The sequence below is a fragment of the Chrysemys picta genome, chromosome 1, assembly GCF_011386835.1.
Source record: "Chrysemys picta bellii isolate R12L10 chromosome 1, ASM1138683v2, whole genome shotgun sequence".
Classification (NCBI taxonomy): Eukaryota; Metazoa; Chordata; order Testudines; family Emydidae; genus Chrysemys; species Chrysemys picta.
The window spans coordinates 239,302,001-239,326,174 of record NC_088791.1 but is presented as its reverse complement, the minus strand read 5'-3'; the positions used below and the strand labels follow the sequence as shown (position 1 = coordinate 239,326,174).

Genomic DNA, 24,174 nt, shown 5'->3' with positions numbered 1-24,174 from the left:
GTTGCTGCATGTATTAATGTAATGTCTGAATTTCATGCTATAAGGAAATATGTAAGTTTTGCTGTATCACTTGGAAAATGTTTGCTCTAAACTTGTGAACTCAGATGGGAAGGAGTGTTTCTTCCTGTCCATCCAGAACTACTAAAATCAGATAAGTCATCAAGGAATGTCACAATACAAAGGATTGGTTAATGGCCTGATGGCACCTTGGAAATGCTTTGTGCAAGGAAGCTCATCCTATGGACGTGGAGGCTGAATGAAGGAAATAAAACAAAGACACAGGAAAATATTTCATCTCTTCGCTGTTTGAACTCTCACACGGCCAGAGACACTAAACTGAAGCCAGAGATCCCCAGAGGCTACCCCTAGGTCTGCCTGGAAGACATTTTGAATTGACAGATCTCTAGAACTCTGTCACTCTTAGAATTTAAATTGCAACTCATTTGTGTGTGTATGTTGGCTTGCTTTTACCTGTAAATAACTATTTCTTTTTCCTAGTTAATAAACTTTTAGTTAGTTTATTACAGAATTGGCTACAGGTGTTGTCTTTGGTGTAAGCTCTAGGGTACCAATTGATCTGGGGTAAGTGACTGGTCTCTTGGGATTGGAAGCAACCTGAATATTTTGTGATCTTTGGTGTAAGTGACCATTTATCAGTAAGTCTAGTTTGCCTGGATGACAAGCTAGACTGGAGAGTCTAAGGCAGGAGTGAGCAAACTTTTTGGCACGAGGGCCACATTGGGGTTACAAAACTGTATGGAGGGCCGGGTAGGGAAGGCTGTGCCTCCCCAAACAGCCTGGATCCCCCTCCCACTTCCCGCCCCCTGACTGCCCCCCTCAGAACCCTCAACCTATCCAACACCCCCGCTCTTTGTCCCCTAACCACCCCCTCCCTGCTGCTCACAAACAGGGAAGAATTGGTCTGGGAAGTAGAAGTGTGTGGCAACCTGGACAGCAGTGACCATGAGATGGTTGAGTTCAGGATCCTGACAAAAGGATGAAAGGAGAGCAGCAGAATACAGACCCCGGGCTTCAGAAAAAGCAGACTGACTCCCTCAGGGAACTGATGGGCGGAATCCCCTGGAAGGCTAATATGAGGAGGAAAGTTGTCCAAGAGAGCAGGCTGTATTTTAAAGAAGCCTTATTGAGGGCACAGGAACAAACCATCCCAGTGTGCAGAAAGAATTGCAAATATGGCAGGAGACCAGAAAAATCTGGCTTAACAGAAAAATCTTCGGTGAGGTTAAACACACAAAGGAAGCTTACAAGAAGTGGAAACTTGGACAGATGACTAGAGAGGAGTATAAAAATATTGTTCGAGTGTGCAGGGGTGTAATCAGGAAGGCCAAAGCACAATTGGAGTTGCAGCTAGCAAGGGATGTTAAGGGTAATAAGAAGGATTTCTACAGGTATGTTAGCAACAAGAAGGTGGTCAGGGAAAGTGTGGGACCCTTACTGAATGGGGGAAGCAACCTAGTGACAGATGATGTGGAAAAAGTACTCAATGCTTTTTTTGCCTTGGTCTTCACAGATAAGGCGAGCTCCCAGACTGATGCACTGGGCAGCACAATATGGGGAGGAGGTGAGCAGCCCTCAATGGTGAAAGAACAGGTTAAGGACTATTTAGAAAAACTGTGCACAAGATGTGCACAAGTCCATGGGGCTGGATGCAGTGCATCCGAGGGTGTTGAGGGAATTGGCTGATGTGATCGCAGAGCCATTGGCCATTATCTTTGAAAACTCATGGCGAGCGGGGGAGGTCCCGGACGATTGGAAAAAGGGAAGAAGGAGAATCCGGGGAACTACAGCCTCAACTCAGTTCCCGGAAAAATCACGGAGTAGGTCCTCAAGGAATCCATTTTGAAGCACTTGGAGGAGAGGAAGGTGATCAGGAACATTCAACATGGATTCACCAAGGGCAAGTCATGCCTGACCAATCTGACTGCCTTCTATGATAAGATAACTGGCTCGGTGGATATGGGGAAAGCCGTGGACGTGATATATCTTGACTTTAGCAAAGGTTTTGATACAGTCCCCACAGTATTCTTGCCAGCAAGTTAAAAAAGTATGGATTGGATGAATGGACTATAAGGTGGAAAGCTGGCTAGATCGTTGGGCTCAGCGGGTAGTGATCAACGGCTCGATGTCTAATTGGCAGCTGGTATCAAGTGCAGTGCCCCAGGGGTCAGTCCTGGGGCCCGTTTTGTTCAACATCTTCATCGATTGCACCCTCAGCAAGTTCATGAAGGACACTAAGCTGCGGGGGGAGAGGTAGATACGCTGGAGGATAGGGACAGAATCCAGAGTGACCTAGACAAAGTGGAGGATTGGGCTATGCCTAGGGCATTGCACATGTAATTACAGTGAAAACATGGTAGACATTCGTAAAAAAAATGTTAAGCTACATTAAAAGTCATGATCACAGACATCCTTCATGGAAACCTATGGCCAGCTGATACGTAGATTGTAAGAGACAGGACTGAAGGAAACTCAGATGTTATACTTAACTAGCAGTCCACAAAATGCAGTATGTTATATTGCACAAACACTGAAGAAAAATATTTTGCAGTAAACATACTTACAAATTATATTCCTTTTCACATATTGATTGTTCCTTCTTAGTGTTCTCTGAACATGAATTTAAACTATTGTCTATCCAGTGCAGGAGGTATGTTGGCTTGGCAGCATTTGAGTAACCCAAGAAAACTGTGCAGTTGAGTATCACCTCTTTACCTAGGCAAAACAATATAAAAATCAACATCCGTTCATATGAATAGTGTATGCTTTCACAATGCAATGGGGAGTCTGATTGCCAGAGATGCAATCTAGATGTCATAGGACAACCTTCAGTGTGGCTCCCAGCATATCGAAAAATAGAGCCAACCTTTCTGTGTGTTACAGTATCCACACAAGTGCACTGAAAATTGACTGAACTGTCCTCTTTAAAACATTTTGAGCCATTTAACAGTTGGGATATTAGCAATGAATTTGGATGGCTTCAGTTGATGCTAATTTTCAATTGATAGACATTCAGATGTCCTATAGTTGAGGGGTGATGAGCCATTTCCTTCTTAACACCTTATATGCCCCTGTTCTGTAACTAACAATATATATTCAAGCCAGGTGTGTGATGGGTAGGTGGCCCACCAGATTACAAAAGCCTTCTCTCACATTGCCACACAATTATTCCATACTAGAAGAAATATTCCCCCATTTTTATATCCCTACATCACAAGTTATTTTCTGTGCAATGATGAAGCGTTGTAGCTGTGTCAGCTCCAGGTGCTGACATTTTGCAACTACATTTGCCCATGTGTAGTGAAAGTAATCAGCTTAGAGACTCTCAATACTGTAAGGTTAATTTAATAGCACAGGCATTTCATTTTCAGAGAAACATTCTTGGTTTTATTATTGCTATGCACTGTATGCAGGGCTGGCTCCAGGCACCAGCTTACCAAGCAGGTGCTTGGGGCGGTCACTTTGGAGAGGGGCGGCAAGTCCAGCTGTTTGGTGGCAATTCAGCAGACGGTCCCTCACTCCTGCTCGGAGCGAAAGACCCCCCGCTGAATTGCCGCCGCAGATCGCGATCGTGGCCGCAGATCGCGATCGTGGCTTTTTATTTTTTTTGGAGCAGGCCTTGACTGTATGCAATGTAAACCTAGAGGTCAAATAGCTGCCTGATTTTAGAACTCCGAGGGCATTGTTTGGTGGCTCAGGCCCAGATCCATAGAGGCTTGGGGTTTAGGTGCCTAAGTTCCAGTTTTGGCAACACTGTGATCCTCAAAACTCCTGCCGAACCTTGTAGGTGCCTAAACTCACTTGGCGCCTATGTCAGGGTAAAAGTTCCCATGGTGCCTAAGTTTCTGCCTTTGAGCATACTGCATCTCTCTAGGCATCCGGACACCTATCTCCCACCTAAGCCCCAGAGCAATTCACAAACTTGAGAAAGACAGATCCATCCACCCAAGTCGTGTGTGGGGCCGGACCCAGTAGGCTTGCTCAGTGGCCACCTACAAAACTGGGCCCCATTCAAAATCTGGACAGAGGAGGCTGTGGTTCTTGTAACTTTTAGCCCAGTGATTAGCACACTCACCTAGGACATGGGAGACCAGAATTCAATTCCCCCTTCTGCCAGAAGGGGAGAATGGATTTGAAAACGGTTCTCCCATCACATAGAAGTGTGCTCTAACCACCAAGCTGTGAGACAGGCTGATGTGGGGCTCTCTCAGTCTCTCCTGTTGCACTATGGATAAACAATGAAGGAACAACCGGAGCAGGGGGACTGGAACCTGGGTCTCCCACACGGGTGCCTTAACCACCAGGCTACAGAGTTCTGCTCACTTTCTTTCTCGTTCTCGCCCAGTGGCAGTTCCATTGTGGGTAAATACTTAAACAGACAATGGGCCAGAGAGAGAAAGAGATCATCATTTAAACACAGTTGAAGAGCTTCAATAGGAGAGACAGAGAACCCAGACAAGAATATCCCAATGGTTAGAGCACTTGCCTGAGAGGTGGGAGATCTCCTGTTCAAATCTTTTCTTCCCCTCTGGCAGAGATGGGGGATTTGAACCTGGGGCTCACACATCCCAGGCAAGTGCTCTAACCACTGAGCTAAAAGGTATAAGGTGGGCACCACCACTCCTTCAGCCATCTGGTGTGAAGGCAGGTACCTACTTCAGTAAATGCCTTAGGTACCTAAGCTGTCTGACTCCAGGTGGTGAGTTCCCATTCATGGATCATTAAGCAGAGACAGGTGCCTCCCTGCCCTAGAACACACCCTCTCATCAGCATCTCCTATTGGATAGTTTAGGTGGGTACCCACCTAGTGTGCTGGCTTTTGTGAATCACATTGTAAGCTGCCTATATCTCCCCAGTCATTGCATAGGGAGCCTAGGAACCTAACTCAGGCTTTGTGGATTGCAGTGGTGTTCCTGTAATTTTCTAGGCACTTAAAAGTTAGGCATTGTGATGCTCAGCGTTGCACACTTTAGTCCTTTTCTGGATCCAGGCCTCAGACTCCAGGAGCAGGAAGTATGTGTTGCTGACCTCCTCCAAGCTTCGCAGCCAATAAGAATGAACCAAGTTCTGTATCAATGTACATGAGGCTAAATTGAGTCCGGACTAAACTGCAATCAAAGGACCAGTTGTGCTAAAAGTTAATTGTGTCCCTGAGCCAGTTCTTATACCAAGACAACTCAGAATATCCCCCCCCCCCCAAAAAAAACCACACACACACACATCTGTAGATGATCAAGGACACCATATAGAACAGGACAGGGTATGCTGTTCTCAAAGAATTCAGTGAGATCATTTTCTAACCCACTGAGATTCAGGTATTACTAGAAACCCAATTTTCTAAGGAATTTGTCACATGAAGCCTGATCTGCAGCTATTTTTTAATTTAAAACATCATTCCAAGAATGCAATCGTGTCAATACTCATCCACACTTCCAAGGTACTCTGTCCTCATAAGCCACAAAGTAGCTTCATTTAAAATCTCTCTGCACATTTTATGAGGTTGCTGTCAGTCTGTAAGGTTTGTGCAGCACATTTTAAATAAATGGCTATAGGAAGTTGACCTAGATTGAGCACCATTGTCACAGCACACGGTTCAAATGGAATTGTTCTTAGAATCCTCATTATAGGATCCATATTAAAATCTGTCTAACTCAGCTACACACATTAAATACTGAATCACAGTTTGCAGGGACTGAAAAGTATATCCACTGCTCACCTACAGTGTAGCTTTAACATGTTTTTAAATAAACTAACCTGGTTTACGCCACACAAAATATGTGTCCACACACAAGTTAGTTAATGCACAGCTCCTACCCACTGGGGCATACAAGATTTTGGCTTTACTAGTGCTCTTGGCACAAATGTGTACAACAGTAGTTCTTTTGCAGTTCAGAAAGATCTGCCTGTCTGTGTTGACAGGTTTGCCAACCTTCCTACTTCCCATGTCTCTGTACAGCAAGACACCCTAAAACACACTGAACCACATGTTAAAGGGATTGCTCTGTCTTACTATCCACTTGACAACCTATCCTTCTTGTGTCAGCCATCCCATGGGGCTTTGAGATCTACAGAACCAGGAAACACAACTAGAACTTCCTTTTGCTGGCCATAGTGAGCATCTCTTGAACAAGGTAGCTGAACTCAGTGAATGTTTATGCACGTTACTACCAATGATGGCTCATCTGAAATAGGGGAGCCACATATCAACACTTGGCCCAATAAGGAGATATAGATCTGAGCAAAGAAAACTTGCAGACAGTTCTGAGTTTCACTAAACTCAACCAGAACATACACCATATAGAGATCAGAACAAAACAATATACATTCACAAAGATTACTCATATAATTAGATACCTATTTGTGTTTCAACATAAATTTCTCCAGGTTCAATTATCTCCAATTTAACAACTTCAGCTGCATCTAAGGGGGAAAAATGCAATATTTTAAAATGCTATTTTTCTAACATCCCACCTCTGTAAAATGATACCTTGGCTTTATTTCAAAAACCCTTGCTTAAGCATATCATATAGATTTCAGCCTATTACCAATATATTTATGAACACTGATGAATCAGCAGTATAATTTCATCTGACTAACAACAGCATGACAATAACAGGAGGCTGATGCTCTGGCATTACCAAGTAGTTTAAAACAGCAAAATGGTATGTCCTGTTGAATTTTTTTCATGAACTCAAAGTGTTCAGTTTATGAGGTCCTCAAAGATTCATCTCCAAGACCGCTTCTGAAATAGTTGCATTAATTACTGTGGCTAAATTTAATAGAACTGAAGAGGTGGAAGTGGGGGAAGAAATCAGAACATTCACATAAGACTAAATAAAACCAATAGATTTTTTTTTTTTTTGCTTGTCTCTTTTTGCTTTTTAAATTAAGAAGCTTACTTATAAAATAAGTCAAAGTGCAAAGTCGAAGAGTTTTGCTTTCCCTGGGGGAAGAGAGGTATAGTGCTATGTACAGTACAAGAACTACAATAGACTGGAACATTTTTCAAGTTCACTCTTTTCTGAGATGATGCATATTTCAGAGGATTTTACTTCATTTCAAAGAGCTTCTCTCTATTCCATAGACCATCTTCATTTTTTTTTTCTGTTGAATTCTAAAATATTCAGCATGCTTATACTGGTAAATGGTGCCTGTTCAACAATTAGACTGAACAACATTGTCCGATTTTAACTGATCACAATATGCAATTAACTACATGACCTAATGATATCTACAGTTAGAGATAATGACCTACATCCTTTCCTCTTCACAAAGCCTGAGAAAATGGACTTTGCACAGGAAGCCTCCATTAAACATGTAATTATATGGTCTTCAGACTCCTAAGAAAACAATCTTACCATCTTTCACCATCAGCTCTATTGTACTTGTGGCGTTGAATGCCTTTCCAGCATGACTAATTGAAACATCACATGTGTAATTCCCAGAGTCTTCAATTGTTAAACTAGGAAAATGCAGTTCCTCCTCCTTTGTAGAGTTATAGATGTTACAGTTCTGTTTCAATAAAGAAAATTTAAATAATTTTCATGCTACGGATACATTCTGAAGCTTCAAGTAAAAAATTAAATATTTTAAAATTAAACCTTTTGGGGGAAAATGCTGAGAGAGGCTAAGGTCCAATTTACAAACATGGGCACCCAAATACAGCATTGGGACATCCAAATGACAATATAGCACACAAAATAAGAAATCAGAGTAATCTAAAATAATCATGTAGATTAAGTACCCAACTGAGTACCCAATCACATGATTTGGGCACCAGACAGAGTCCCATGTTGAAAACTGGGGTCAAGATTTTAAAAAATTATTATCTCATTTTCAAATCCCCCTTCTCTCCTTCCCCCCATGGTTGCTCAGTACTTCTGAAAATCAGGCCATTTACTCAAGGTGTCTAAAAATAAAGTTAGGAATGGAATTTTAAGTATCCATTTTTCAAAAATTTGGCTAGGCTCTGCAAGCTTAGCCAACCTATTACTCAAAGAAGTTGTTCTCTGGTGTGCCATGTGTGTATCTCAGCCTTGCCTCAGTTGAAATTTGTTCAAAGATTAATGATTTACGTACACATGGAAATAGAACTCGTCAAAAAATGGGGGGGGGAGGTGAGGGGAATTAACATTTCAAAATTGTTTCTAGGGTTCAAAACAACCCCTTTGGTTTTTTTTTTTTTTTTTCAAAAAATTTAACCATTTCAATAATGATTTTGATAAAAAAAAAAGATTTAAATTGTGGTGAAGAATTTCACAAAAAATTCTGTTTGGTAGAACACTGTTCCCAAATTAGACCAGTGCTTTACAAATGAATGGTATAAAGCAGGTAGATAAGGCACTGCTATTCACCCTTTCTCATTATACAACAAGAAAGGGACATTCAATGAATGCTGAAGGCCGTACATAAAACGGATAAAAGAAAATACTTTTTCACACAATGTACACTTAGCCCTTTGGACTCATTGTCACAAGTTACCACTAAGGCCAAGAGCTTAGCTGGGTTCAAAGAAGGATGGGACATTTATATGTGTAATAAATATTTCCAGAGTTATAAAGTAAAAATTAAAAAGCAAATAAGAGTTTGGAAAGAGATATAAACCCTCATGCTTCAGGGCACACACCAACCTCTAGCCATTGCTGGCCAGGAGGAAACTTTCCCTGGAGCAGATTTATTAATAACTGACTACTCCAGGATTTCTTGCACTTTCCTTTGAAACAAATGATATTGACCACTGGCAAGAGACAGGACAGACCGACCACTGAACTGATCTAATATGGCAGCTCCTATGTTCCAAAATGAGCATGAGACATCTCTAATCCCAACAGTTGGGAGCGGACAAACAGCATCCATATAAATCCATGGAGGAATGGAGAGGGCTACCCAACATGATGAAGAGATAGGAAAACTAAAGGAATGTGTCCAAGGCTTTAGCTCAGTTATGGAACACAGTTCACTACAACTGCAACTGTGTTGTAACCAGGTCCCCTGATATGGTGTATTTGTAGTACAAAAGAGGTTCACTTTAAACAATGGAATTTATTTTACATCTCTTAATGCTATAAATGATCTGAAACACCAAAACTTCCAAGCTGCCAACTACTGTATAAGCAAATCCCAATACTCAGTAAGTCCCTTTGCACTCCTTTTAGTGTCAGGATCCCATATGCACTAAAGAGAGTTGAGGCTGGGTAATTTATCAGGTAGGTTCAAGCATCAAATCTTTTACCATTCCCAAGCCCTGAGATCACAAGCAATTCCTGATTGCTAGTATACTTTATCTTGCAAATCTGTGCAAGTAGACAAATGGGTTTTCTTTGTGTGTCTGTATTAAGAACTGTGTCACTTACCAGAATTACTAAAGATTTTTACAAGACTGTAGAGATATTTTTAGATGTCTGTAAGTTTGTAATCTACCTTTCCTAAGGTCTAACATTTCTTTTTTTTTTTACACTACTAAGTTGGGTGGTGATGTTTTTGGTACTTACCTTGTACCACGTTATGGTGACATTTTTATTGTGGGGCACAGCATTACATTTCAATGTATAACTTCTTCCAGCAGCTTTAACTTGCCTGGATAAATGATTTGTGTTAAAACAACTGTCTTTACTTCTTTTGAGCACATTCAGGGACCACTTTTGTGATGTGACATTGTACGTTCCATTGCTATGGAATAAAATAAACAGTTTTGGGTGTTCTTTAAAGTCATGTAGGTAGGGTAATTATACAACAACAACAAAATATATACCTAAAATATAATCATTAGAAAAAAAAGCATACCTATATTATCCCATTTTCTTTTACTTCCTTTTCTTTACTTCCCCACATAAACTAGGTGTTATATTTAGTAAAGCCCCAGCTTAAGTAATAGACAAGCATATCAAAACAGAATCATGAAACCATTCAGTTTCATAATTATTTATAATAATATAACAATATATGGTGGCAAGTATACATACAAATTAGCATAATGATGCCCAAGTAGTTTAAAATGACCAGTTAGTGGGTTTAGAGACTTATTCATCTAATTCACTAAGGTTTGATGTAGAGATAATTTAAAAAGTGATTTGTGAATATTTATGAACAAATAAGCTTGGCAAGCTCACTCTGTTGTTGTTCATGTGGTCACATTATTCATTGTTTGCTGCCATACAGACAACCGCCAAAGTATTTGTGAAAATGTTCACAAATCCTGAGGGTTTCATGGAGAAGCACAAATTACTACTGAGCAAAGGCACTTTGTTTCATAGTTACATATTACCCAAAAGGCAGAGTTAATTACTTTGATACGATATGTAAATACTTTCATTGTTGAATATTCCCATGTACGTAAGTGTGAGCCAATGGGAACTGGAGGAGTCTTGCGGGAATTAAAGTATTGGAGAAAAATGAATGTTACTGAAAGCCAATAATCAACATTTCAAAAAAAGTACAGCTCTCAATTACACATTAAGGCATCTAAACAAGTAGCTTGATTTGCAAGAGTACTCACAGACTTTTGTTTTATGTTAACATACTTGCTAACAAAAAAAAAATCACAAATAAAAATATTTGCAATAAAAAGAGTCATGAAAACCATCAAAGCAAATTCAGTTTTTACTCAATTAAATGTTCCCCAATACGTTAACGTTTTCCCAATTCTAGTGTACCAAATAGGTTTTGTAGTTTTATCAGCCTTCTATATGACCCTCAACAACTCTGTTAATGTTAAACATCCTTTATTTTATATATAATTTGTCTGTTGAATCCTAAAATAAATAATAAGCTACTTTTGTTTTATCTTGTCTGGACTGAGTTGGAGATAGTTCTGTTAGAGGAAATACCCACTGGTACTGTTTTCAAATATACGATATATATAACAGTCATTTCAGAAGAAGGTAGTGGATTAAACATTGACCTCATGTTCTGATTAATAAATGTATGTGGGGTCAGAGTAAACCAATCCAAAAAAACTGGCTTGGCACAGTCTAAAAATTAGTAGTGTATCACAAGAGGGAAAACTAAGAAAGCAGGAACAGTTAACCTATATATTTATATGTTCAACGTGACCTTTGTCTGAGCACCACCTGAGAATTAATAATAGATGTATCCTTACAACACCCCTGTGAGGTAGGCAAGTATTATCATCTAGAATTTGCAGATGGGGAATAGAGATGGACAAACAACTGACTTACCCAAAATCACATGGGAAGCCTATGGTAGAATGAGGAACTGAACCCACATTTCTTTTAATCCTAGTTAGTTGTAGAAAACACTGACTATGTTGGGCCAAATTCAGACCTGGTGTAAACAGGTGTAACTCTACAGAAGATGAGCCTTACACTAGGTATGAATTTGGCTTGGAGCATCTCCAATCCAGTCTGCCACATAAGATTTTAGTCAACATGCATTAAGAGACATCCTTGTCTCTTACACTCTATGAGGTTTTATCTTTCTGTCTTGGCTTTCACTTTAGTTCTTTGGTTGTACTTTGTGGGGAATATGGTATTACAAAAAATCACTATTTGGCTAAAACTCAAAACATGTAGCCTGGCTCAGCAAAGCCCATTGGAGAGTGAAAATTCATAAAGTAGCAATTAAGATTTTACAAAAAAAAAATACTGAATACATATTAGATTACAAATCACCCCTCGGCCATTTCACTATCAAGGTCAGATTTTGATGTAGTATTACCACATTACAACTTTACAGTTGAGTGCTGAGTGTTCTGTTCCCAAAGCATGTGAGCATGTGTTCAGCTTCAAGCATGGGTATAGTCCCATTCAGGGCCGGTTCTGGCTTTTTTGCCGCCCCAGGCAAAAAAGCCTCCCGCTGTCCTCCGCCCCCCCGGCGGGGAGCGCGGCAGGGCAGGGCGCCGAGCCCGGCCACAGCCCCGCTCTCCCCGACCAGCCAGAGCGCCGGGGGAGGGCGGCGAGCCCGCCGCGGCTCCTCTCTCCCTGGCGGCCGGAGCGCCAGGGGGAGGGCGGCGAGCCTGGCCGGGGCCCCGCTCTCGCCAGAGCGCCGGGAGGAGGGCGGCGAGCCCGGCCGCGGCCCCGCTCTCCCCGGATGAGCGCCGCCCCCCTCCAGGTGCCACCCCAAGCGCATGCTTGGAGGGCTGGTGCCTGGAGCTGGCCCTGGTCACATTGAATTCAACAGGGCCATACATGCATAAAGCTAAATACATGCACAAGTCTTTGCAGGATCAGAGCCTTAAAGAGTCATTTGCTTGTCACTGACTTCCACCTCTAATTTTTTTTTCAGTTACTTACAATTTACCTAGTTACAAGGTCACTACTATGGAAGAGCTTATTTGACCTGATTTCCAGTAACCACAGGAATTTAAGATATGTGCTGCACAAAACCATACAAACAACACAGATGTGTGGCAAAGATTGTCAGCCAACTCCACGTGTCAAATGTAGCAGGAACCTTCATGACAAGAAATGGGGCTAACTGTGGTCAACTCTGTGCTAAACTGTTAAATTGACTCAATAAACAAATCTGCACTCATTTCATTTATTTGGGGGGGGAGGGGCTTGGTTTGTTTGATTTTGTTTTTATTGTTTGTTTGGTTTTCCCATCAGAACACTGTGATTTGTTGTGAAAATGTTTCACTGGTGCATTGCTGCTTTACCTAAGGAACCTCTATTTTTCTTCCAAGTCAAAAGAGCTGAGTAAAGAACATAACATGAACAAACAATTCAATCAATTTCACCTATTTCTTTTAGTACACTGTCCAATAAAGCCAGTTGCAAATTTTGAACCAAAAATGACTTTTTTCTATAATGAACTTTCAATACTTTTAATCAACATTTTAATTGATAACCATTTTGATATCAAAAATTCTGAAAATCATTCCTATAATTTTTAAGTTAATATTTAAATAAATTAAATTTTAAAATAAAATAAAATCATATTCTAAACTAATTACAATTTTTGGACATTTCAAAAAATAATGGAGGCTATTGATAAATTAAGTCTAATAAAAAGTTGTAGTCCATGAAATTCTAGCTCTTTTTATTACTGGAGAACTGAGTTTTGTATTTTTCAGCGCTATATAACTGCAGTCACACCTACCCTGTATTTTATAAACAGGAAAGGACCTTTAAAATTTTCCGGTAATAAAAGCACAAACCGTTGCTTACATAATACACTATGAGAAAGGAATTATTCTTTTAGCCTTTGTCTTGAAACGTACTGCAGTTTCAGTATAAGTCAGTTATAATAGAAACATCTTCACCTTTTCAAAACTTGATTTAACCATTGTTAAACCACACTTTCTTCCTGCCCTCCTGAACAATATCACAACTCAGAGTGCACTAGTCTTACAGCTCCATTTGAGTCACTGCTTTGTAAAAGCTATTCTGAGGTGAAAGAGCATACTCAGCTAGAAATCAAATATAACCATTCCATTTGTGCTTTTAATACTTCCAATGATGTAAAGTTCTGTATAAAAGCCAGAGCCTAATTATGCCATTCTTACTCATCTTGTGTATTACTTTAACATACAATTAGTCCCATTGATTTCAACGGGAACACTCACACACAGTCAGTTACTTACTCAACACAAGTAAACCTCTCCATATGATTTGAAAGAAATATGTTATTAATCAGTTTTTAAGCATAGATAATATGTCATGTCTAGGAGGAACAAAAAAAACCACCAGTCTTCTTTAACAAAAGGTTTGCTTAAATGTTTAGAGATTCTGTCTACCTACAATTAATTGTAAACTTTATGAGCTCAATTCTTCACTGCCTTGCACTCTGTGTAGTTATTTAGAGTTGTGCACATGAATGTAACATGATACTACTTGGGTAAATTTAGCTTTTTGTACCCCTTTGCATAAGTCCTAATAACAACACAAGGTTCTGATAGTAGAGGATCAGGTCCTATTTTTATACAGTTGCAAAGACTCTACATAATCCACTGGGCATGTGTACCCACCTGAGTATGTATGTGTAATTCCCCAGGTCACTGAGTTCAGCTGGCCAAAACTCCAGAAATCTCCCATTTAAAACAAGTCTGTGTGTTTCTTGGATCAAATTAATCTTTCCTTCATTTTCTTTGAACCAGGTCACTGTGTATGTTTTACTGCGAAGATTATCTCGTATTGATCCAGGGAAGCAAAGGAAAAAATATTCCCCTTCAAGTACATCAATGGAGCGACGCAAGGGGCACAGCTCTTCTTCGCAGAAAAAAGAATGGTTAGGAAGCAAAACACTGTTTTCAGATAATGAGACTGGACTGATTCTAATGGCACTTGCTGTCTATCCAGTTTCTTTCTAAACAGATTTTCTTTCAGCAGACCTAATAGCTGCTGAAGAGTGTGGCCATATCAGGAAATCAATATTTATCCCAACCTGAGGACCCAGTTTTCAAGCCCTTATTCTGCCCTTACTCAGGCAAAACTTCTCATGCCTAGAGGAAAGTGGCAGTTTTTCCCATGGACTTCAGGAAACATCTGTAAGGGCCTCCGTGATAGAGCATGGTCCTGCTCCTGTCTTCTACTCTTTCTCCACAGGTCATTCAGAGACTTTCTATTGTTAACCACCACCCTATAATTTTTTACATTGCTCTCCCCCCTTTACTGACTACATCATTCACAGCATCAATTTCTCCTCGGGTAGAGAGAAGAAATCTCTCCATCCATAGACCCTTTTTGGTTCTGGTCCCACTAACTTGCCCCTCCACAGCATTTTCCTTCTTCCACCCTCTGTGTTAACGGGTTAATTACCTTTTTAGTCCTCCTCAGCCCATTCTAATCCACTAATTAGGCACAGTCAGGTCCAGCCTGGGGGTGATGGATTTAATTGGTGTTCAAGTGATCAGAGTGCTGACTCAGCTGTTGGTTCCCAGTTCTCTGTCACAGCCCAATTCTGCAATCCTTATTCAGGTGGGATAGTACCTTACTTACTTGATTTCAGTGGGGCTAATTACAGAGCAAGGCCAGGATCCAAAGCCCATTCAGTCAATTGGAATTGTTCTGCTGACAGTAACTACTTTGGATCAGGACGTAAGGTACTACTTTTAGTGAGGAAGGGTGGCAGAATCTTTCTTCCTCTCCTTTCACAATTTTTCTATTTAAAGATGGGTCTATCTAAATGGCAAAGTCTGGAACTGGATCTGAACTTTATCAGACATTGGAAGTGTTTGGTCTAGGGTTTGGTTCAGACCCATTACTGACTTAATTAGAATAACTATCCATTGTTCTACTTAATTCCTGGTATGTACTGTAGATTCCAGTACTGCAACAAGCGAAAGAGCAGAATGTCATTGCATTATGCATTACTCACTAGAACTGAGCAAATAACCGATTTTTTTCAGTTCAGTGGCCAAACCAATCAACCCAAAATGAAAATTCTTCAGTTTTTCTTGCTGAAATGAAAATCCAACAAAACTTCACTTTGAGTTGAACAAAATGTTTTCTTTGACTGAAACAAACACTTTTTTTTTCATTTCATTTTGTTTTCAAGTATTTGTTACCCTTTGTTTCTTTAACTAAATTTCTAAATGAAATGTCTTTTCAAAACAAAAAGTTGCAATGTTTCATTTTGACATTTTTTAAATGAAACATTTAGACATTTTCAATTAAAAAAAAAATTGTGTTGCCCCAAACTATCTGCCAACTTTGACCCAAAGTCACAAATAGTGTCAGTCAACCCAAAACTGCATTTTTCAGCAAATAAACTATTCATTCAAAAAAAATTCACCCAGCTACAGTATACCAAATATTCACTAAATTATGCCATGTCTTACTGTCAAACTGATTTATGCTTACCAGTTGTAGCTTTGCTGAGGAACATTAAAAATGGAATAATCAGACTTTCAAAAGCCATTTTCTTGACTTACTTGTAGCTTCTTCTCTGGAAAAAAGGGAAGTGTTCTTCGTTTAACTGACAGAGTTTTGGAAGAAAAACAAATATACATGATCCATCACATATACAACAAATTTGTCTAAAACTAAGTTCATGAGTAATATAACAAATGTGTAGTGAAGATGGGATTTCCACCAGAATTTTTTTTATCATCAAAGCGTATTTACATGTATAAGGTCATAATCCAGGAGTTTTACTGGCAAGGTTCATATCAGTTGGAGAGAATGGTTGTTTTTCCTTCCACTATTTATATTTCATGTTAGATGTTCTACATCATTTCTTTTTGACTCATATTTGATTAAGTACTGTACATTATAAAATGCTGCTCATTCTAGCTATAGACGCAATCAAACTAAAGACCTGATCTTGCAAACCTTAATTATTGGGCGCTAGGGCTTTCCATCATGACTACGGTGTTTGCAGGATTGGACCATTAAAGTCAATGGAAATTTTGCGAATGACTTCAATTAACTAACATAAGATCAAGCCCACAGTCTGAACGCATCTGTAGTTATAGCTAAAAATACAAAAATCTGTTGGCAAACCAGGAAGCATGCCAGCTGTCTTCAGTTTTCTTCATATTAGATTTTAACATGCCACTTAGATAGAAGTATACATTATTTTAACTGCCTTATGCACTACTTGAGGGCAGAGCAGGCATGAGTCACTGCTTTTCATCATGTATTGATATTTACACCAGTAAAAGCAAGCGTAAAACATTAGTAAATAAGACTGAAGTGGAGACTCTTCAGTGGGACAACACAGGGTAGTCAGCACAGCACCTAATAACAGGATCGGTTCTAATACTGTACTGTTGTGCTTTACTAATGTAAACATTATGTGTACTCCGAATAATAAACTAAGACCAACTAATACATACCTCTACAGCCAGGTGAGGCAACTTTACCCAGTCCCTCTCCCTAAGCCACATGTACACATATGCCTGAATTTGTGACATATGTGCCACACATCCAATGAATATGGTATAATTTAGGACTCTGTGGACAGCTCTGAGAGAAGCAGATTTCTGATTTCAGGTTTGTTTGGGGGTATTTTAACTAAACCTTTTGCAATTTTAGCATAAGCTTGTTGTAAAGCTTGCCATTGAGATTTACAACTATACACAATTTTGAATTAAAACTGCAAGCTCTTGCATCATTAAAATAGCACTTTTTAAAAATAAAATAATAATACAAATAGATGTAATTGTTCTCCCCCTCTTTCACTTGCTCTCTCTGATCCATTGAAGATTCACTGTCTCCTCCCTGTCCCTTCCCTTCCCTCCCCCCCGCCTGCCTCAGACACATACCTACAAAGAAGAAATAAGTTAATTTTCCAACCTTTGAGAGCCAGTATTACCTACTGCCTAGACTGGATTCTTCTTCAGGAGGACAGCATGAGCTTATTTTCTTTTAAAATATTCCAGTTACTAATGCAAAGAAGGCAAAACCTATTTCCATAGGACAATACCTAGCCCAAATTCATCTCCACAGCAGCTGGGCTATTGTGACTTCTTCAGCTCCTGAGCTACTGGTCATAGAATCATAGAATATCAGGGTTGGACGGGACCTCAGGAGGTCATCTAGTCCAACCCCCTGCTCAAAGCAGGACCAATCCCCAGACAGATTTTTGCCCCAGATCCATAAATGGCCCCCTCAAGGATTGAACTCACAACCCTGGGTTTAGCAGGCCAAACAATTGAGCTATCCCTCCCTCCAAAAAATGGAGATATACCTGTCTCATAGAACTGGAAGGGACCCTGAAAGGTCATTGAGTCCAGCCCCCTGCCTTCACTAGCAGGACCAAGTACTGAGCTAAAAAACAAAAGTCACATGAATAATAAGGTTCCATACTCTATCCTGAATAGAATATAAAGACTCAGGGATTATGCATAAAAACTAATGCAAGGTTTGTTTGTTATTTAATTCTTTGAGTTTATATCGGGTTGCATATCTTCTAGCCGAACTTTTTTTTTCTAGAGGCAGGCATCCTAACCAGGTGAGATACAAAAATCATAGACCGCCTTTGAAAAAGGTAGTGAAAATGTGGACAGCTACCTCAGGTTTGAAACTGAAATCTGATAATTTATGGTTCTTAAATACTATTCTTTTTTTGGCAGATCACACCAGCATGATGAGTGGAACTTCTGATATAGACTCAGGAGCACCATTTAATATCTACTCTATTTAAACCTCACTTTCTCATCCATTCCTTTAGTAGCACAGTTTTGTTGATGCTGTTGTTGTTTTTTTCCTTCTTAGCAGCATATTTTAAGAGTTTCCACTCTTGATTCAAACTATTCTTTGAAACAGGCAGAAGAGTGTTCAGGGAGGTTAAGGTACAGAGTGGTATGCAAAATACTTCATAATATCTGGACTTGTGACTAATAGTTGCTACTCATAGGCAAGACACACACTCTTAATTTCAGCTTGCTAGATCTGATTTTTTTCTCTTGGGTTTCTCCCACTCATGCTAGCAAATTGGGAGATTTAATCTCCTGAGCCACATTATCTGCCACCATCTTCGTGTCACGATCAGGAAAAATGTGGGAGGGAATTATTTCCGCTGAAATTTGTATTATAAAAAGAGATTCTTTCAAAAAAGAGGAAGAAGTTGTGATGTTCAGAAAGGAATGAAAAACTATTTTTAAAAATGGTACTAGAACAAACCAAGGGAATGTTTCCTGTCAATAAAACATAAGGTCCGATACACCTCTACCCTGATATAACATTTTCGCATACAAAGTGGTAAAGCTCTGACACACTGCTCTGAGCAGCATGTTAAGGGTGCCGGGGCCGAGGGGTTGGATAAAGGGCAGAGGGTCTCGGGGGTGGTCAGGGGCTCCCTCCCTCAGGGCCTGGGAGGCAGGAGCTGTGGGGGGGCACTTTTGGGGGCCCCGCAGTCCCAGAGTGGCCCTGGGGATTAGCGGGGGGCCAGGAGCAGCCCGCTCCACTTCCCTCGCCCTGGCCCCAGCCGTGTTGCTCGGGGGAGGGGGCTTGGGGGATGGGATCCCCCCCACACACACACACTCACCGGCAGCAGCAGAGCAGCCCGTCCCCAGCCTGCTCCACTCTGCCACTTCCCCAACCTCCCCGCACTCACCGGCGGCAGGAAGCGGAGATGGCAGAGTGGAGCGAGCTGTGGCTGCATCGCTCCGCTTCCTGCCGCCGGTGAGTGCGGGGGGCGTCCTTTCCCCAACCTCCCCGCACTCCCCGGCGGCGGGAAGCGGAGCGCCCCGGCTGGGAGGTGGCGGAGTGGAGCGGGCTGGGGCCGGGCTGCTCCGCTTCCCGCCGCTGCCGGTGAGTGCCTGTCAGGGAGTGGAGGGCATGGACAGGGGACAGGGAGCAGGGGAGTTGGGTAGGGGGTGGGGTCCTGGAGGTGATTAGGGACGGGGGTCTCTGAAGGGGGCGGTCAGGGAATAAGGAACGGAGGGCCAAAGCAAGTTTGATATAATGCAGTCTCACCTATAACACGGTGAGATTATTTGTCTCCTGAGGACCGCGTTATATCGAGGTAGAGGTGTATTTGAAGAATACAGGAAAACTCACCAGGCTAAGTGACATGTTAGTAACAGGGAATGACAGGTTTCCAGATGAAACTAGGAAAAAACAATTCTCATTACTTTATATTAGGCCTCAATCCAGCAAAGCATTTAAAAATATGCTTAAAATTATGCATACTCGTGAGCATTTTGCTGAAATGAGACTTTAAAGACTGAAGAGGGAAGAATGCTCAGCGGTTCTATGTGAACTGCTGACTTGCAGGGAGTTTAAATCTCTTTATCAACACCGATTCACTGCCCAATGGATAATATGCAGTCAAGAATGTTAGCATTTCTGAATTGGTGAATAAGGGACCTGCAATCCAAATTTCTTAGTAAGCGATCATTCCTGTTGCAGTTACAATGGTTTTAAGGAGAATATAACATACCGGAGTCCTGGGGTACGTTATATTCCTTGTCGCATGGCATTAGCTGGCCTGATTAAACTAGCCCAGGGGTGGGCAAACTACGGCCCCGGGGTCGCATCCGGCCCGCCAGGTGTTTTAATTCGGCCCTCAAGCTCCTGCTGGGGAGTGGGGTCCAGGACTTGCCCCACTCCATGTGGCTCCCAGAAGCAACAGCATGTCGTCCCCCCCTCCAGCTTCTACATGTAGTTGCAGCCGGAGGGCTTCACATGCTGCCCCCGCCCCAAGCTCCTATGGACGGGGCAGCGCACAGAGCCGCCTGGCTGTGCCTCTGTTGAAGCCGGAGGGGCGCCATGCTGCTGCTTCTGGGAGCTGCTTGAGGTAAGCGCTGCCAAGAGCCTGGACGCCCACCCTCTGAACCCCTCGGTCCCAGCCCGGAGCATCCTCCTGCACCCCCAACCCCTCATTCCCAGCCCCACCTCAGAGCCCGCACCCCCAGCCGCAGCCCACACCACAACCCCCAATTTTGTGAGTATTCATGGTCCGCCATACGATTTCCATACCCAGATGTGGCCCTCGGGCCAAAAAGTTTGCCCACCCCTGAACTAGCCCTTCTGTAAGCCAGTTTGATTCGGTGACATTTCTTTGGTGCCAAGGATCAGCAAAGACGGTCACAATGAGGTCTCAGAGCTATCAGCTGTTCAATAGTGTATCATAGTATATATGTAGGTAAACGATCATGTAAGTGGCAGACAAACATTTAAAAGGAGAAAACATGAATAATCTGTGCCTGCGAAATTACTGAATGAGCAGTCAGGAAACTGACGGTGAGATGGGGGGGGGGGATTCCCCTGGCTCACATACAGTGAAAACCTTGCTTACTGTGAGTAACATATTGTCTCAATTGGAGGCTCGCACATCGCTGATTCTACAAGCGAATACATCTCCGCGTGTCTGGCTCGCACAGGGGACCTCGGCACAGGGACCCTCTGCCCCGCAGCGAGCGACCCTCCTTCTGCGCATCCTTCGCTTGGCGGGGACAGGAGAGTTCCGCCTTCCCGGCGAGGGCGCGGGGGCTGAAGGACGGGCTAGCTCTGGCTACCGACTCGCTGAAGAAGTTGAGGTGGTTTTGGCCAGCCCGGCCTGGGAACAGCCCGGGGGGATTCCCTAGTAGCGACAGATTAGGGTGACCAGATGTCCCGATTTTATAGGGACAGTCCTGATTTTTGGGTCTTTTTCTTATATAGGCTCCTATTACCCCCCACCACCTGTCCTGATTTTTTACACTTGCTGTCTGGTCACCCTACGACAGATCCTCATTGTAGGTTCAGAGGGGCCCAGTCAGCACCAAAGAGCTTCACCCCCCGCTCCCCCCCCCCCCCAAGGGACTCGCTCTCTTACCGGCTCCTGTTGCGGCAGCGGGCAGCGGCGAAGGAGGAGAAACCCGGCCTGACAGGGAGACGCGCTTCGCTCTGCTCCGCTGGCTCCGCTTCACCCGCGCAGAGGGCGAGAGGAGAAGCGCCCGGGGCAGGGAGGGGAAGCGCCGAGCGCCCCGGGAACAGCAGAGGCGCCCCGGGCAGGGAGCGCGCCCCGGGGCAGAGCAACAGGCGCCTGCAGAGGAGCAGCCTCCGGGGCTGCCAGCCAGGAAGGAGCCGCCCGCAAAGCGCCCCCGTCCTGGCAAGGCTCGGGCTCCGCCTGCCCAGGGCATTGCGCCCCGCGCGGCGCCGGGCTGCTGCTGAGGCGGGAACTGCAATCCGCGGGCAGCCGGGACCAGCCGCGCTTTGCTGCGCGGAGCCCTGGCCCCTGCGGCTGCTCTCAGTGGAAAGGGGCCCCGGCCCCACTTGCTGTACAGACTCTCCCCGATTAACATTATAGGCTGCGTGGGAGAGCGCTGTCATTACCCCACGTCCAGCTGGGGAAACTGCGGCCCAGTCTCGGCTCCCAGTACAGGCCAGTCAGGCGCCCCCGACAAGCTGGCTGCCCCCTGACTTGACTGGCCGTGGCAGTGCAGGCTTAGGTCTCAAGCACAGCAGCTGTTCTAACCGAGGCCGGGGCCAGTGCCACTCCTGGGTCTCTGACTTCAGGCTCCTGGAGCTGGAGGGCTGGAAGGGACGTTGAGGTTTCATCCAGGCTTAGGGTTGCCAACTCTCCAATGTCTCAAAACCAAGCACCCCCACCCAAAGGCTCACTCACCATAAAGAGAAGAGGGAGGCTGACGGGGACAGTGTCTCTCCTGCTCCGGCCAGCAGCAGCTCGAGGCAAAGAGTTCTCAGGGAGCTTCCTGCAGCTGTGGGAGGTTCCTGGAGGTATGTCTGACCAGGCCCTGTGGAGCAGCCTGTACAGGAGAAGTGTCCTCCCCAGCCCCGCTGGGAGGGGACTAGTGGCTGAGGTGCCTCCAGCTCTGCCCCTCCCTGGCTCTGGGGCCAGCACTTGGGGGCTAAAGGAGTCTTGGGCTGGTGGGAGCGGGGGCCCGACAGATATGCAGTGACTGGACTTTTGGTGTCCAGTCAATACTTCTGACCAGAGCCTGTATGGGTCCCCTTAAAACCGGACTTACCTGTCAAAAATTGGACACCAGGCAACCCTATCAAGGCCAGACCCCAGTGCTGAGGCAGGACCAAGTAAATGCACACCATCCCTGATATGTGTTTTGCTAACATTCTTAAAACCCTCCACTGACAGGTTTCACAACCTCCCATGGAAGCCTATTCCAATGCTTAACTATCCTTAGTGTTAGAAGGTTTTTCCTAAACCCTTGTTGCAAATTAAGTCCATTACTTCAGTGAACATGGAGAACTACTGATCATCATCCTCTTTATAACACCCCTTAATATATGTGAAGACTGTTATCAGGGCCCTCCTCAGGCTTCTTTTCTCAAGACTATACATGCCCAGATTTTTTAATCTTTCCTCATAGGTCATATTTTCTAAACCTTTTATCATTTTTGCTGTCCTCCTCTGAGACACTCCAATTTGTTCCTCTTTCTTGAAGCATGGCATCCAGAACTGGACACGGTACTCCAGCTGAGCCCTCACCAGTGCCAAGCAGAACAGGAAAATTACATATCTTGTCTTACATTCAACAATCCTGTTTACATCCCAGAATATTAGCCTTTTTTGCAGCTGCATCACATGGTTGACTCATATTCCATTTGTGATCCATTGTAAGACCCAAATCATTTTCAGCAATAAATAAATAAATAAATTATAATTATTTTAATCAGACTACTGCCTAGCTAGTTATTCTCCATTTTGTAGATGTGCATTTGATTTTTCCTTCCTCCGTGAAGCACTTTTCACTTGTCTTTGTTGAATTTCATCTTGTTGATTTCAGACCAGTTCTCCAATTTGTGAAAGTCATTTTGAATTCTAATCCTTTCCTCCAAAGTGCTTGCATCTCCTTCCAGCTTAGTGTCATCTGCAACTATTATAAGCATACTCTCCACTCCATTATCCAAGTCATGAATAAAAATATTGAATAGTACTGGACCGAGGACAGATCCTTGTGGGCTCTCAAGAAATATACACGGTCCTCCCAGTTTGACAACGAACCGTTGATAACTACTCTTTGAGTATGGTGTTTCAACAAGATGTGCATCCACTTTATAATAATTTCACATAGACCACATTTCCCTAGTTTGGTTATGAGCATGTCGTGGGATTGTGTTAAGAGCATGTCGTGGGATGATCATAATGGTCCCTTCTGACCTTAAAGTCTATGAGTCTATGAGTAAGAGGCTTACTAAAATCAGGCTATATCATGTCTATTGCTTACCCCCATCCACTAGGCCAATAACCCTATCAAAGTTATACTAAAGGTTTGTCTACACTTAAAACACTACAGCGGCACAGTAGATAATACCTACACGGACAGGAGTGGTTCTTCCATCGGCATGGGTAATTCACCTCCTCAACAGGCAGTAGCTAGGTTAATGAAAGAATTATTCCATCAACCTAGCTCTGCCTACACAGGACTTAGGTCAGTTTAACTATGTCGCTCTGGGGTGTGGATTTTTCACATCCCTGATCAACATAGTTAAACCAGCTTAATTTTCTAGTGTAGGCCAGGCCTAAAGTATTGTCAGGACCTAAAAACAGAAAATCTTAAACATTTAGACAGGTCTGTCACCATTGATCTAGCATGGATGCTAGCAATAGTGGAAACTGTAATATAGACAGCCATGTCATCTAGACCTGTTCTGAGCAGGAGTAGATGACACAACGGTAAAATGGCCTATGGTCGGTCTACACCTTCCTGAGCAGCTTAGGTCATGGTCAATGTAATCAGATTGACACAGTGATAGAGTAGATACTGTGTTACTTATGTCAACTGTTACTGGCCTCCAGGAGCTGTCCCACAATGCCCCACACTGACAGCTCTGGACACTGTTG

The 24,174-nt window shown here is 42.9% G+C and overlaps 1 protein-coding gene across 6 annotated transcripts in view; it reads right to left on the bottom strand.

The window, feature by feature from the left end:
* The window catches only part of IL18R1 (interleukin 18 receptor 1), a 35,021-nt gene extending 12,905 nt beyond the window's left edge, over window positions 1-22,116 (bottom strand). Inside the window, exons 1-7 of one of the 6 annotated variants that reach the window (XM_008166958.3) lie at window positions 21,976-22,116; window positions 15,780-15,859; window positions 13,946-14,186; window positions 9,510-9,687; window positions 7,377-7,530; window positions 6,373-6,438; window positions 2,583-2,733 (exon numbers count right to left, since the gene is read on the bottom strand). In XM_008166958.3, coding sequence (XP_008165180.1) covers window positions 2,583-2,733; window positions 6,373-6,438; window positions 7,377-7,530; window positions 9,510-9,687; window positions 13,946-14,186; window positions 15,780-15,837 — 848 coding nt within the window. In that variant the 5' untranslated portion in view covers window positions 15,838-15,859; window positions 21,976-22,116. Of the gene's footprint in view, window positions 1-2,582; window positions 2,734-6,372; window positions 6,439-7,376; window positions 7,531-9,509; window positions 9,688-13,945; window positions 14,187-15,779; window positions 15,865-21,183; window positions 21,323-21,975 lie in introns of those variants that run through there. The other 5 variants (XM_065580908.1, XM_042854628.2, XM_042854637.2 and 2 more) reach the window with 5 other exon arrangements.
* Window positions 22,117-24,174: the final 2,058 nt, after the last annotated feature.